At 39.0% G+C, this 14441-nt stretch overlaps 1 protein-coding gene across 1 annotated transcript in view; it reads left to right on the forward strand.

The window, feature by feature from the left end:
* The first annotated feature begins 5089 nt into the window (after nt 1-5089).
* The window catches only part of LOC120043971 (corticotropin-releasing factor receptor 1-like), a 223283-nt gene continuing 213931 nt past the window's right edge, over nt 5090-14441 (forward strand). Inside the window, exon 1 of the mRNA XM_038988567.1 lies at nt 5090-5176. Coding sequence (XP_038844495.1) covers nt 5090-5176 — 87 coding nt within the window. The remainder of the gene's footprint in view (nt 5177-14441) is intronic.

A 14441-nucleotide genomic window follows, 5' to 3' on the forward strand; every position in this document is an offset into this window, starting at 1 on the left:
TTTGGAAGGAGGTAACCTTTCTTCTCTCACTGACTGACATGAGTGTTATAGGATCTGGAAGGAGCAGCAGATTTATTCTGTCTGTGGGCCTGGTGTGCAGTGTTTGTCCTTTGTACAGGGCAGACAGTGACATGGGGATAATGTGCTATGACAGACAATGATGAAGAACAGTTGTGTCAGATGGGAGACTGGCTCTGGCAGGTCTGGAGACTGGTTAAAACTTCTTGTCAATAAGGGGGCGCTGTTTTCACTTTGGAAAAAATTGTGCACAATTTAAACGGCCTCGTACTCTATTCTAGATCATACAATATGCATATTATTATTACTATTGGATAGAAAACACTCTCAAGTTTCTAAAACTGTTTGAATTATATCTGTGAGTAAAACAGAACTCATTTGGCAGCAAACTTCCAGACAGGAAGTGAAAATTCTGAAAATGGGGCTCTGTTTCAGGGCCTGCCTATTCAACTGGCTTATATTTATCGATATACATGCACTTCATACGCCTTCCACTAGATGTCAACAGGCAGTGGAAGGTGGAATGGGGTGTCTAGCTTGATCTGAGGTCGAATGAGAGCTTTTGGAGTGGCAGGTCAGGAATTTCCTTTGTCTACCAAGGCGCGAGGCGGAGCTCGACATTAGCTTCTGAAAAGCTTTCGGTTTACACGGCGAATATCTCCGGCTCTGATTTTATTTGATACATGTGATAATAACATCGTAAAGTAGGTTTTTTCAACCGAGTTTTATCAGTTTATTCAACGTTTATTGGGACTTTTGGAGTTTTCCATTCTTTGCGTCAAGAGAGGGTGGGAACGTTATCAACCTTGGCTAGCATTGTGGCGCGAATTCGACAGAAGAAAAGGACATTCTAAAACCAAACAACGATTTATTCTGGACCAAGGACTCCTTGTACAACATTCTGATGGAAGCTCAGCAAAAGTAAGAACAATTTATGATGTTATTTCGTATTTCTGTGGAAAATGTTGATTCCTATTCTCCGCCGTTTTGGTGAGCGCTGTCTCGCAATAACGCAAGCTGTATGTTATGGTAAAGTTATTTTTTTTAAATCTAACACAGCGGTTGCATTAAGAACCAGTGTATCTTTCATTTGCCATACAACAAGTATTTTTATGTAAAGTTTATGATGAGTTCTTTGGTCAGATTAGGTGAGTGTCCAAAATATCTCTGGAGATTCTGGTGAATCGATGTTACGTATTCACAATGTATAATCAGGATTTGTAGCTCTAAATATGCACATTTTCGAACAAAACATAATTGTATTGTATAACATGATGTTATAAGACTGTCATCTGATGAATTTGTTCAAGGTTAGTGATTAATTTTATCTCTATTTTGTCGGTTTTGTGCAAGCTATTTTTGCGGGGAGTAAATTGCGTTGTGTGTTTGGCTACTGTAGTGAGCTAATAGAAATATATATTGTGTTTTCGCTGTAAAACACTTTAAAAAATCGGAAATATTGGCTGGATTCACAAGATGTTTATCTTTCATTTGCTGTACACCATGTATTTTTTTATAAATGTTTTATGATGAGTATTTAGGTATTTCACGTTGCTCTCTGTAATTATTCTGGCTGCTTTGGTGATATTCTTGATGGGAGCTGCAATGTAAAACTATGATTTAAACCTCAAATATGCACATTTTCGAACAAAACATAAATGTATTGTATAACATGTTATAAGACTGTCATCTGATGAAGTTGTTTCTTGGTTAGTGACTAATTTTATCTCTATTTGGTCGGTTTTGTGATAGCTACCTATGCGGTAGAAACATGGTGAAAATATGCGGTTGAGTCTTTTGCTATTGTGGTTAGCTAATATAAATACATATTGTGTTTTCGCTGTAAAACATTTAAAAAATCAGAAATGATGGCTGGATTCACAAGATGTTTATCTTTCATTTGCTGTATTGGACTTGTGATTTCATGAAAATTATATTATATGATATCCCTGTCCCGTTAGGCTAGGCTGTGCTAGTCAGCTTTTTTGATGAGGATGCTCCGGGATGGGTATTAAGTAAAGGTTAAGCCAGGATTGTGTCACATTCTTATGGTGCTTAACATACAGGAGATGGCTCTCTCCCAGGGACCATCCCCTCAAAAAAATGGATACTCAATGTTTGTACGTTCACATCTGATACACCGTCCGGGCATGTACATTTCTCGGTGGGATGCCACTTTCAGGAGGCCTTAAATGGTGCATGAACATGTCACCCTTTGGCATCCACTTCCCCTCACCAAATGACTTACTGCTAGTGTAGATGACCATGTCTTCTACAAGCTGAGGAATCGTCACTCTTTGGCCAGCCTTGTTGGATAAACCTAGGATGCGAAACCAGGTGGCTGGAAAGGTGTCTACAATGAAAACCTTACAAATCCACATAGCCCAGCTCATCTTCTCAGTGGGCTGATGGAGAGGATTACTGTCCCAAGATGTCCTAATTCTCCAGAAAGTGCTTGTGTATGTGTGTTTGTGCATGAAAAAAGATTTGTGTGTGTGCGCGCGCGTGAAGAGGTTTAAAGAGCAGTAAACATAACCGCAGTGACATATTTGTAACGCATCGATCACACTGACAGTGTCATTGCGTTTTGCTACACCAGAAATACATTAATTTCAAATCAAATCAAATTTTGTTGGTCACATTCACGTTTTTAGCACATGTTATTGCGGGAGTAGCGAAATGCTTGTGTTTCTAGCTCCAACAGAGCAGTAATATCTCACAAGTAATATCTATCAATTTCATAACAATACACACAAATCTAAGTAAAGGAATGGAATAAAAAATATATATACATTTGAAGTCGGAAGTTTACATACACTTAGGTTGGAGTCATTAAAACTCGTTCTTCCACCACTCCACAAATTTCTTGTTAACAAACTATAGTTTTGGCAAGTAGGTTAGAACATCTACTTTGTGCATGACAAAAATAATTTTTCTAACAATTGTTTACAGGCAGATTATTTCACTTATAATTCACTGTATCACAATTCCAGTGGGTCAGAGGTTTACATACACTGTGCCTTTAAACAGCTTGGAAAATTCCAGAAAATGATGTCATGGCTTTAGAAACTTCTGATAGGCTAATTGACATCATTTGAGTCAATTGGAGGTGTAACTGTGGATGTATTTCAAGGCCTACCTTCAAACTCAGTGCCCCTTTGCTTGACATCATGGGAAAATCCAAAGAATTCTGCCAAGACCTCAGAAAAAAAATGTAGACCTCCACACGTCTGTTTCATTCTAGGGATCCATTTCCAAACGCCTGAAGGTACCACGTTCATCTGTACAAACAATAGTACGCAAGTATAAACACCATGGGACCATGCAGCTATCATACCGGTCAGGAAGGAGATGTGTTCTGTCTCTTAGAGATGAACGTACTTTGGTGCGAAAAGTGCAAATCAATCCCAGAACAACAGCAAAGGACCATGTGAAGATGCTGGAGGAAACAGGTACAAAAGTATCTATATCCACAGAAAAACGAGTCCTATATTGATTTAACCTGAAAGGCCGCTCAGCAAGGAAGAAGCCACTGCTCCAAAACCGCCATAAAAAAGCCAGACTACGGTTTGCAACTGCACATGGGGACAAAGATCGTACTTTTTGGAGAAATATCCTCTGGTCTGATGAAACAAAAATAGAACTGTTTGGCCATAATGACCATCGTTATGTTTGGAGGAAAAAGGGGGAGGCTTGCAAACCAAAGAACACCATCCCAACCGTGAAGCAGGGGGTGGCAGCATCATGTTGTGGGGGTGCTTTGCTGCAGGAGGGACTGGTGCACTTCACAAAATAGATAGCTTCATGAGGGAGGAAAATGATGTGGATATATTGAAGCAACATCTCAAGACATCAGTCAGGAAGTTAAAGCTTGGTCGCAAATGGGTCTTCCAAATGGACAATGTCCCTATGCACACTTCCAAAGTTGTGGCAAAATGGCTTAAGGACAACAAAGTCAAGGTATTGGAGTGGCCATCACAAAGCCCTGACCTCAATCCTATAGAACGTTTGTGGGCAGAACTGAAAAAGCGTGTGCGAGCAAGGAGGTCTACAAACCTGACTCAGTTAAACCAGTTCTGTCAGGAGGAATGCACCAAAATTCACCCAACTTATTGTGGGAAGCTTGTGTAAGGCTACCCGAAACGTTTGACCCAAGTTAAACAATTTAAAGGCAATGCTACCAAATACTAATTGAGTGAATGTAAACTTCTGACCCACTTGGAAGGTGATGAAAGAAATAAAATCTGAAATAAATCATTCTCTCTACTATTATTCTGACATTTCACATTCTTTAAACAAAGTGGTGATCCTAACGGACCTAAGACAGCAACTTTTTACCACGATTAAATGTCAGGAATTGTGAAAAATGGAGTTTAAATGTATTTGGCTAAGGTGTATGAAATCTTCCGACTTCAACTGTATATATTTGGAAGAGCAATGTTGCAGTGCATTATGTGTGTTGCGTACGCTGGATATCCAACTTATGCATCAAATTGTGTGCAGTGACTGACAGAATAATAGCAAAAGGTGAATGTTGAACTGTTGTTTCACTCTGTCGGGGTCTCAACTTACTGTTGCGCGTTAGAATGGTGAATGAACAAGGTGCAATTTCAAAAATGTGGTTGTGCATCAGCAGTTTATATCCTGTTATGTCAGTCAATTACCATGGTCGAATTACCGTCCGGTGGGGCCCATTTGATTTTGTTTGTTGATTTTGTTAGCCAGGCGGCAGGTAGTCTTTGCCCCACCGGCGGCGCTGTACTACTGGCCGACCTTGTAATACACCCCATCTCACCGCACCATTTCGGTGTATGTGACAAAAAAACATTTTCTATAGAAACATCTTCACTCAGATATCATATTAGAAACTGCAAACATTTCTTTCCACCCTATGGCAAAATGTGCAGAATTGCAAGAAATTAGCTGTAAAGGGGGGGGGGTATGTATGTGGGTGTGCAGACCCACAGGCAACTGTGGCCTCGCATGATGAGTTTAGATGTTTTTGTGCCTCCCACCACCATCAAAGTTTCCCATCGCTGATGCAGAGGGTCTCGCTGCACCGGTGGCGGCGATGGTCGCACTTGTGGATGACATAGAGGTTCTCGATGCACCGGTGGCGGCGGTGGTCGCACTTCTGGGTGATGTGGAGGGTCTGGCTGTAAAATTGCCACTCGTTGCCCTAGGCACAATAAATGGATCCAGAAAAGAAAGAATGTAGCAGAAGCACCAAAGTCGCTGGCCTGAAGCTGGTTCAAATGTTTTTACAAGAGAGAGATTTGTTGTGTTACACAAGCCAGTCACCAGAGATTAACGATTTGATCCCAAGGCATGATCTTTCCCTCTCACTCTCTTTCTCTCTTTGATGAAGCAGCTTCGGCCTGACTGACATTCAACCCTTCCAGCAAGGCAAGTAGAACAACAGATGGGAGATGTTGTAATGTATTCATTCAATGACTGACTGTAATTTCGAAGACAAAACCCCCAGCTCTTACATTTTTGCCCAGCAACAAACAGTATGTCGTTTACAAAAGTTTTTTGAAGCAGATTGAGAATCTCCAATAAAGAAAGTGAGTCCTCAGGCTCGTATATCCAGCCAAGGAATGTGATGACGGAAAGCATGAGTGACAACAGCAAACATTGCAGCATCCCACACGCCCCCAATCCAACCCCTCGGCTGGATGGATTTTTGTTTTTCTGTCAGGACCTGAGCCTTCGACTGCCTCCCAAAACAACAACAAACAAATGGGGTTTTCTGCTATTAATTTCCACCCTGTCTTGTAGTTGAGAATTGTTTTAATGACTTCTAAGCATTTGACTGTTATGATGCATAGCTGGGAATTCCCAGTGGTATCGTTTGGAATAACCCAACTGAAACACACAACTTACATTGTTTGTATTCTCTCGGCAGGTCCACAGGAATATGGGATTCTTAATCACCTCACTGTTTGTGACAAAATTGATCAAGCAGAACTCTAAAAGGCTCCAAAGTGCAGTACCACCCACCATAATAGCTCCCCTGGCTCTTGGCTCATTTATGTCACCGAGCAATGGAAACAGGCAACTGGAAATTGTTCCGGATCTCTAGAATAGGCTGGTTCTAAGTTACCTTGTAAAAAAACAGAGCTGAATTTTTTTTAAATTTAATTCATACATGCAGCACATTGTCTCTTCCAGTTGAGACAAATAATACACATTCAGGCCCAGGACACACTGGGCTACACTTTTTTCGATCATTGAAATGGTCCGTCTCACTACCTTTTTGGTTATTCTCAGGAGTCAATAATGAGTAAATCAATCTTTGATTCCATGTATTGATTCGAGGTTCCCGACTTTAATATTTCGAAATTGATAGACATCCTCAGATTTGTTTTGGGAATACAACACAGCTCTGTGGGGCACCCCATTGTTTCAAGCAGCATGAATGTGAATTCAACCTAAACGTTTTGAAGAGTATACCAGCTTTCATAGTTTATAATGATATCTCAAGAGCGTTTCAACCTCCCTCTCTAATCCATTACAGATGTCAATCACTCGCATTATGACGTCCAGGGGAAATTCAAGGAGAAAGAGAAAGACTACAACAAAGGCATCACTGATCCAAGCATTTTATTGTCAATTGGAATAGGGTTTGGGAGGAAGTGTGGAAAACCCTAAAAGAGCAGATCAAAGAATAAAAAGAAAACCAAATGACTCATTGAACTAAGGACTTGACTACAGGTACTGTACATGTGTCTGCATATTGCAGATCCTCTTGCCACTTATGTGAAAAATAAAGTAATAGGATTCTAGACTTCTCTGAGTTCAAGTGTATTGGGAGCAGTATTGGGGTCAATTCCATTTCAATTCCAGTCAATAGGTTGTTATCATTATCATCATATTCAAACATTCCAATCCCAGCTGGGTGGCAAGACACAGATGGAGTACACCTCTCTCTCTCAATGTTGGCCACCATTTAATTGGATATTTGAGGGATACACTATATATAAAAAAAGTATGTGGACACCCCGACAAATTTGTGGATTCGACTATTTCAGCAACACCCGTTGCTGACAGGTGTATAAAATCGAGCACACAGCCATGCAATCTCCATAGACAAACTTTGGCAGTAAAATGGCCTTACTGAAGAGCTCAGTGACTTTCAACGTGGCACTGTCATAGGATGCCACCTTTCCAACAAGTCAGTTTGTCAACTTTCTGCCCTTCTAGAGCTGCCCCGGTCAACTGTAAGTGCTGTTATTCTGAAGTGGAAATGTCTACGAACAACAACGACTCAGCCGCGAAGTGGTAGGCCACACAAGTTCACAGAACGAGACCGCCGAGTGCTGAAGCGCGTAGAGCGTAAAAATCGTCTGTCCTCGGTTGCAGCACACACTGAGTTCCAAACTGCCTCCGGAAGCAACATCAGCACAAGAACTGTTCGTCAGGTGCTTCATGAAATTAGTTTCCATGGCCGAGCAGCCGCACACAAGCTTAAGGCCACTATGTGCAATGCCAAGCGTTGGCTGGAGTGGTGTAAAGCTTGCCGCCATTAGACTCTGGAGCAGTGGAAACACCTTCTCTGGAGTCATGAATCACACTTCACCATCTGGCAGTCCGACGGACAAATCTGGGATCAGTGTGAAAGAACTTGACTGGTCTGCACAGAGCCCTGACCTCAACCCCATCGAACACCTTTGGGATGAATTGGAACGCCAATTGCGAGCCAGGCCTATTCGCTCAACATCAGTGCCTGACCTCACTAATACTCTTGTGGCAGAATGGAAGCAAGTCCCAGCAGCAATGTTCCAACATCTAGTGGAAAACCTTCCCAGAAGAGTGGAGGCTGTTATAGCAGCAAAGGGGAGACCAACCATACCAGCCATATTAATGCCCATGATTTTTGAATGTTTGATGAGCAGGTGTCCACATACTTTTGGTCATGTAGTGTATAAAATAAAAGTGTACTATAACTGAGAAGTAAGTGTGGTTTAGGTTCATTTTCCATTCATTCTAGAAACTTTGTAAAATTCCCTAAACAATTTGGTAAGTTACGTACTTGTTTTCTCTCCTAGCAACATACCTAAGCTAGCTAATACTATATACCCTTTTCAAAATTGATTTTAAGACTTTATTTGTACCTTCCAAATTGCATAGTTTTCCCATCAAACTGAAAGGCAGTGGGAATATTTATGGCATGCCACTGATGATTGAAACCTGGCCTAAGCCACCGCCAGATGATTTATCTAAAGCTATAAATGCCACTGTTACTAAATCTGGGGCTAGCTAGCTTCAACGTTCCCAAAGAATGCTGAACATGACAAAATAGAGTGCTATATTTAGGCACTCCAGACACAGTTTGTAGTTTATGGATGGAAAAAAAGAGGATGAGCGAAAGAGGAGGAGTGGGATGAGGAGAGTCTTTGTTATGAGTAAAAAGTGACCGTTTATGTTTTTAATTTAATAACACTCCTTGTGAAGTTTTGAAGAGTATTTTAGGAGGAGAAAATCGGCCAGCTGTCTGGTTCTTATCCACGGCCCATGAATTCTGCAGATTGCAGCAGGTTAAGCTGTCTCCCTGACTCCAAAGGTGTGGAAAGTGGAGGGAGGGATTAATTGTACAAAAAATAACAGACAGACACTTTCAAAGGAGAGTGTACAACTCCAGTTCTTATTTTAAAGCTATGCCATTAATGCTTTATGGGTTGTTGGTGGTGTTTCACTAATTATACATGATACATTATATTGTATGTATCAGGGTTTCGTTTTCAACCATTCGGTCTGAACTTTTCATTAAATCATGCATATAAAGGAAGTAAAAAAAATCTAAATCTGCTTGATAAACTGTTCACAATGAATGCAGTTATGAATATGATTATGTGAGTATGGTTATACAATTAATATGATTTTTGGAAAATGCTATTTAAAATGTATAGACACTAGCATACATAGACAGGCAATTTCACAATGAAAAACATTGAATTGAAAACCATTTTCAACTTGTCTACAAAGAGCAGAGAAAAATGGAAATACCTGTAGGCCATAGTAAATATTACAGTATACAGTATATACCATACTTCATGCCCTATAGTATTCATATATCACAATTTCCAGGTCTTAAGCACATATTACAGAGACCAATGTTTCCAATCATCTCTATATGAATTGGAGCAGAAAGAGAAAGGGAACGAGAAAGTTTTTTTTAGAGGGGAACCTACTGGGCACCCCATGTTGTTTCAATGTGGATAATTAGGTAATATTTGGTTGAGACGTTGATTCATGAGATTACAGCTTATATTCACCCACTCAAAAATAAAGCCAAAAGTTAGTTGAATTTCCAATGCGGGTTTCAACCATCTAAAAGCACAATCAAATTCCAATGGAAAAACAAGGTCTGATTTTTGGTTTAGTTGTCACCCACAACGTCTACCACTGCACTTTCAACTAATTAAAAGCACAACAAAGTTCAAATGGAAATACAATGTCAGATCATTTTGTTCATTTATGGAACAGGTTAATGTGCTATCATTGTGCTACGTCTAATAGCAAAACCAAATGACCTGGATTGCCGTTCAGATTACATCAAAAATACATGGAGCAAGTGATCAATGCTGTACGAGACCTGCAACGATTTATGCATGCTATCTTGAACATGCACACTTTATATGATTACATAAGAAGAAGTGTGTAATAGTTACAGTAACCTCAAAATGTGGCCATGGATGTGTTACCCTAGGTTGTAAAATAGCCTGAACTTTACGCTATTTACACTATTACAAAAGTAATATTGAATTGTGTTTGGTTGTGCAACCAAATATCAACATTTGAAGGAGATCTACATTTAAGTCAGGAGGAGATCTATGTACTGCTTGTATAGTTCTATCTGAGCCACTGGCTTAATCCCATTCTTTAACTTCTATTTTTGGTTGAGTTGAAGAAGTGAATCCAACATATCATTTGTTAACTTGTCGACAAGTTCATAGGCTCTTTATTGTATGTCAAAGGTGATGTTGGATTGTGTTTGGTCGTCAACGCAACCAAATATCAACATTTAAAGTAGATTTATCTTCTGCTTGGATAGTTCCATCTGTGCCATTGACTTAGTCTCGCTTTAATTCCAGTTTGTCTACAAATTATTCATTGATATGTTGAATTCACATCTCAACAAAAAATCTAAGTTAAAGAATAGGGCTAATTCAAATCAATCTTTAAAAGAGCTTGAAATAAAGTTTGAATTGATTTAGTCCTATTCTTTAACTTAGAATTTTGGTTGAGGTGGATATGTATAAAATCAACAGAAGTAATTGCTGTAGAAAATGTCAGGTTAAAAACAATACTTTTCCACTTTAATATAATTGTTTTACTTCACTGAAATACAGTAGATACAGTAGGACGGGTGGATGAATGCTCCCACACTTGTATGGTGGAGAGACATTAAGATTATCAGATAGGTTTCTTAATTATTCTGTCTGATAATTTTGCAAGGCGTGTTTTTCATTCTCATCTTCCATAAGTGGACATTTATTCATTCTTTCCAAGTATGGTTCATCTGATGATTCATCTATTGAATTCCAGCTCTCTCATCAAGCTTTCTACTTTAAGTGTTTGCCTGTCAAATAAAGTGATGAATTGATGACATTCAACAGAACATTTTCAATTCTAGGTTCTCATCTCTGTGATTCCACATGAACTATAATTTGAAATGGCATCTTTGCAAAGACATGATCAAAATGATTATCTGTCAAGATCGTACACAGTTAGAAGTAGAGATCAAGTGTCTTTTTAAATACTATAATTGTTTCAGTTCCTTGACATTTCTCTGTATTGTAGCTTACCTATCTGGGTAGCTTCTCAGAGTGTTAGGCTCAGGGATATTTTGCAATATTTTAAAACCTCCACTCCACATTTTTGAAACCATCAGAACTTTTAAGTAGGATTGTAGAACCTTCTTGAAATCTCAACCAAAGTTTTTGAGCAGTTTTGAGACTGACACATAAACATGCGCACACACACACACACACACACAAACAAACACACAGACTTGAGAAAGTAACACAAATGAGGGCATAAGGCTCAAATTGTGTTAATTGGTTTTACAGCCTTGTGTTTTTCCATTACACAATATCAGATCCATAGACCCGCTTGCCCTACTGTAATATTGCATGCAGCAGAGTCAGAGGGTCAGTACTGAGAAGGAAATTACAGTTTTGACTTCATACCATCTGGCTTGCTGTCTTCTCCCGTTCCCTTCGCCCATAGGGCTGGTGTGTGGTCTCCAGGTTCGGAGTGAGGTCAGAATGTTGTCCCAGAGGGATAAGAGATGGGTGAGACAGTGTTGACCACAATGGTCACCCCTGATTGGGGTCGCCATGTCGATGAAGGCCAAGCAGGAAAAAGTGACCAAGCAGGATATAGGACTAGACACCTTTCTATTTGTCACATGCTTCGTAGACAACAGGTGTAGACAAACAGTGAAATGCTTACTTACAGGTCCTTTTCCAACAATGCAGAGTTAAAGATAAGATCAAAAATAAATAGAAAAATGGAAATACTGACACAGTGAATAAGAAATAAAAACAAAGAGTAAAAATAGCATATATGGGTCTTTCTAAAAAATAATTGGGCCAACGTGTGACATTAAGATCAACATTTCAAAATGGTTTGATACAAAATCAAAAAGGATGTTCATGCAGTTCCACATGTGTACTTAGAGGAATAAAAGTGAATATATGCAAATTGGCCCATAATTCATTCTTTAAGCAGGGTTCATACAGACATTGTCAAGTCAAATTCAAGGATTTTCAGGCACTTTTTCAAGCACTTAATTGTAATTTTTAAGGACCTCAATGTTATACAATTGTATAATTTATATAATTGTACATGTAGGGTGTAATATAGAACTCCCCCCCACCTCCCCAAAAAGCATGCAAAAGTAAATAAATAAATAAAATAAAAAGTAGGCCGCTTTAAGAAAAATTATAATTTTTGGGGGCCTTGACAATGCATTCATATTGAAATTATTATTACATAAACAAAATTGAGAATAATATGGACTAAATAGTTTGGATCCATGGTTGGCAATTGCTTCTGTGGCCTAATAAATCCATGAACAACAGTAGCATTAATCTCACCATTTGAATATCACCATCGCTGTTTTCCTAATTAGAAAGTGACCAAAAACTTGGTTCCATTTTTAACAGATGGATTTGTATGGAAGCCAAGACAGAAGCGAACATTAGATGACATGATGAGAGTAAGGTTGGTCGAGGAGGATGGGTAGGAGTATAACGCAAATGTCTAGCAACCCAAAGGTTGTGTGTTTGAATCTTATCATGAAAAACTTTCACATTTTCGCTAATTAGCTACTTTGCAACAACTTACTACTTTTTAGCTACATTGCGACTACTTAGCATGTTAGTTAGCCCTTCCCCTAACCCTAACCTTAATCCTTTCATCTATCTCCTAAACCTAACCCTTTAACTACTTAGCTAGCATGTTAACTAGCCCTAGCCCGAACCTTAACCCCTAAACCTAACCGTAACCCCTAACCCTAATGTTAACCCCTAGCCTAGCTAACATTAGGCACCTAGCTAGTCTAGCTAACGTTAGCCACAACAAATTGGAATTTGTGTAATGTACACAAATGCGTTATGAAGAAAGAAAATTGTGTAATGCACACAAAATGCATTGTAATGAAAATCGTGTAATACACACAAAATAGTGGCCTTCGTGTGCCAGTCACAAATTTTGAATAAGTCATTTGTTTCTATTTCACAATAAGCTTTAACCTGTCTGGCTCCAGCGTTCCGCTAGCGGAACTCCTCCCACATTCCACTGAAAAGGCAGAGCGCGAAATTCAAAAGATATTTTTTTAGAAATATTTAACTTTCACACATTAACAAGTCCAATACAGCAAATGAAAGATACACATCCTGTGAATCCAGTCAACATGTCCGATTTTTAAAATGTTTTACAGCGAAAACACCACATATATTTATGTTAGCTCACCACCAAATACAAAAAAGGACAGACATTTTTCACAGCACAGGTAGCATGCACAAAGCCAACCTAACTAACCAAGAACCAACCAAACTAACCAAGAAACAACTTCATCAGATGACAGTCTTATAACATGTTATACAATAAATGTATGTTTTGTTCGAAAAATGTGCATATTTGAGGTATAAATCAGTTTTACATTGCAGCTACCATCACAGCTACCGTCAGAAATAGAACCGAAGCAGCCAGAGTAATTACAGACACCAACGTCAAATACCTAAATACTCATCATAAAACATTTCTGAAAAATCGATGGTGTACAGCAAATGAAAGACAAACATCTTGTGAATCCAGCCAATATTTCCAATTTTTTAAGTGTTTTACAGCGAAAACACAATATAGCATTATATTAGCTTACTACAATAGCCTACCACACTACCGCATTCATTCATCAAGGCACGTTAGCGATAGCAATAGGCACGTTAGCGATAGGGAATAAACCAGCAAAAGATATTAATTTTCACTAACCTTCATAAACCTTCATCAGATGACAGTCCTATAACATCAGGTTATACATACACTTATGTTTTGTTCGAAAATGTGCATATTTAGAGCTGAAATCAGTGGTTATACATTGTGCTAACGTAGCATCTTTTTCCCAGAATGTGCGGATATTTTTATGACACTCAACTATTCTGTTCACTCTAACTATTCATAAACGTTACTAGAAAATACATGTTGTATAGGAAATGATAGATACACTAGTTCTTAATGCAATCGCCGTGTTAGAATTCTAAAAATAACTTCATTACGACATCCAGCTTAGTTATAGCGAGAGCATGTCCAAAATCTGGGCGCAAACGACTATTTCACATGTTCGACAGATATATGAAATAGCATCATAAAATGGGTCCTACTTTTGATGATCTTTCATCAGAATGTTGTACAAGGGGTCCTTTGTCCACAACAATCGTTGTTTGGTTTTAGAATGTCCTCTTCTCCAGTCAATTAGCACGGAAAGCTAGCAAAGTAGCGCGAAGCTCTCCTTCCTGAACAAAGGCACACAACGCAACACGCCTAACGTCCCGAATAAATTTCAATAATCTAATAAAACTATATTGAAAAAAACATACTTTACGATGATATTGTCACATGTATCAAATAAAATCAAAGCTGGAGATATTAGTCGCCTATAACGACAGCTTATCAGAAGGCAAAACCAGGTCCCTTCACGCGCTCTCCAGAAAACAGGAAACTGGTGACACGTCATGCCGAGAGCTTTTATTCGACCCCAGATCAAGTTATTCACTCCATTTCTTCTCTCACTGCCTGTCGACATCTAGTGGAAGACGTATGAAGTGCATGTATACTGATATATATGAAGCCCATTTATAGGCAGGCCCTAGAACAGAGCATCGATTTCAGATTTTCCACTTCCTGTCAGGAAG

Source organism: Salvelinus namaycush, chromosome 3 (genome assembly GCF_016432855.1).
Source record: "Salvelinus namaycush isolate Seneca chromosome 3, SaNama_1.0, whole genome shotgun sequence".
Lineage (NCBI taxonomy): Eukaryota > Metazoa > Chordata > Actinopteri > Salmoniformes > Salmonidae > Salvelinus > Salvelinus namaycush.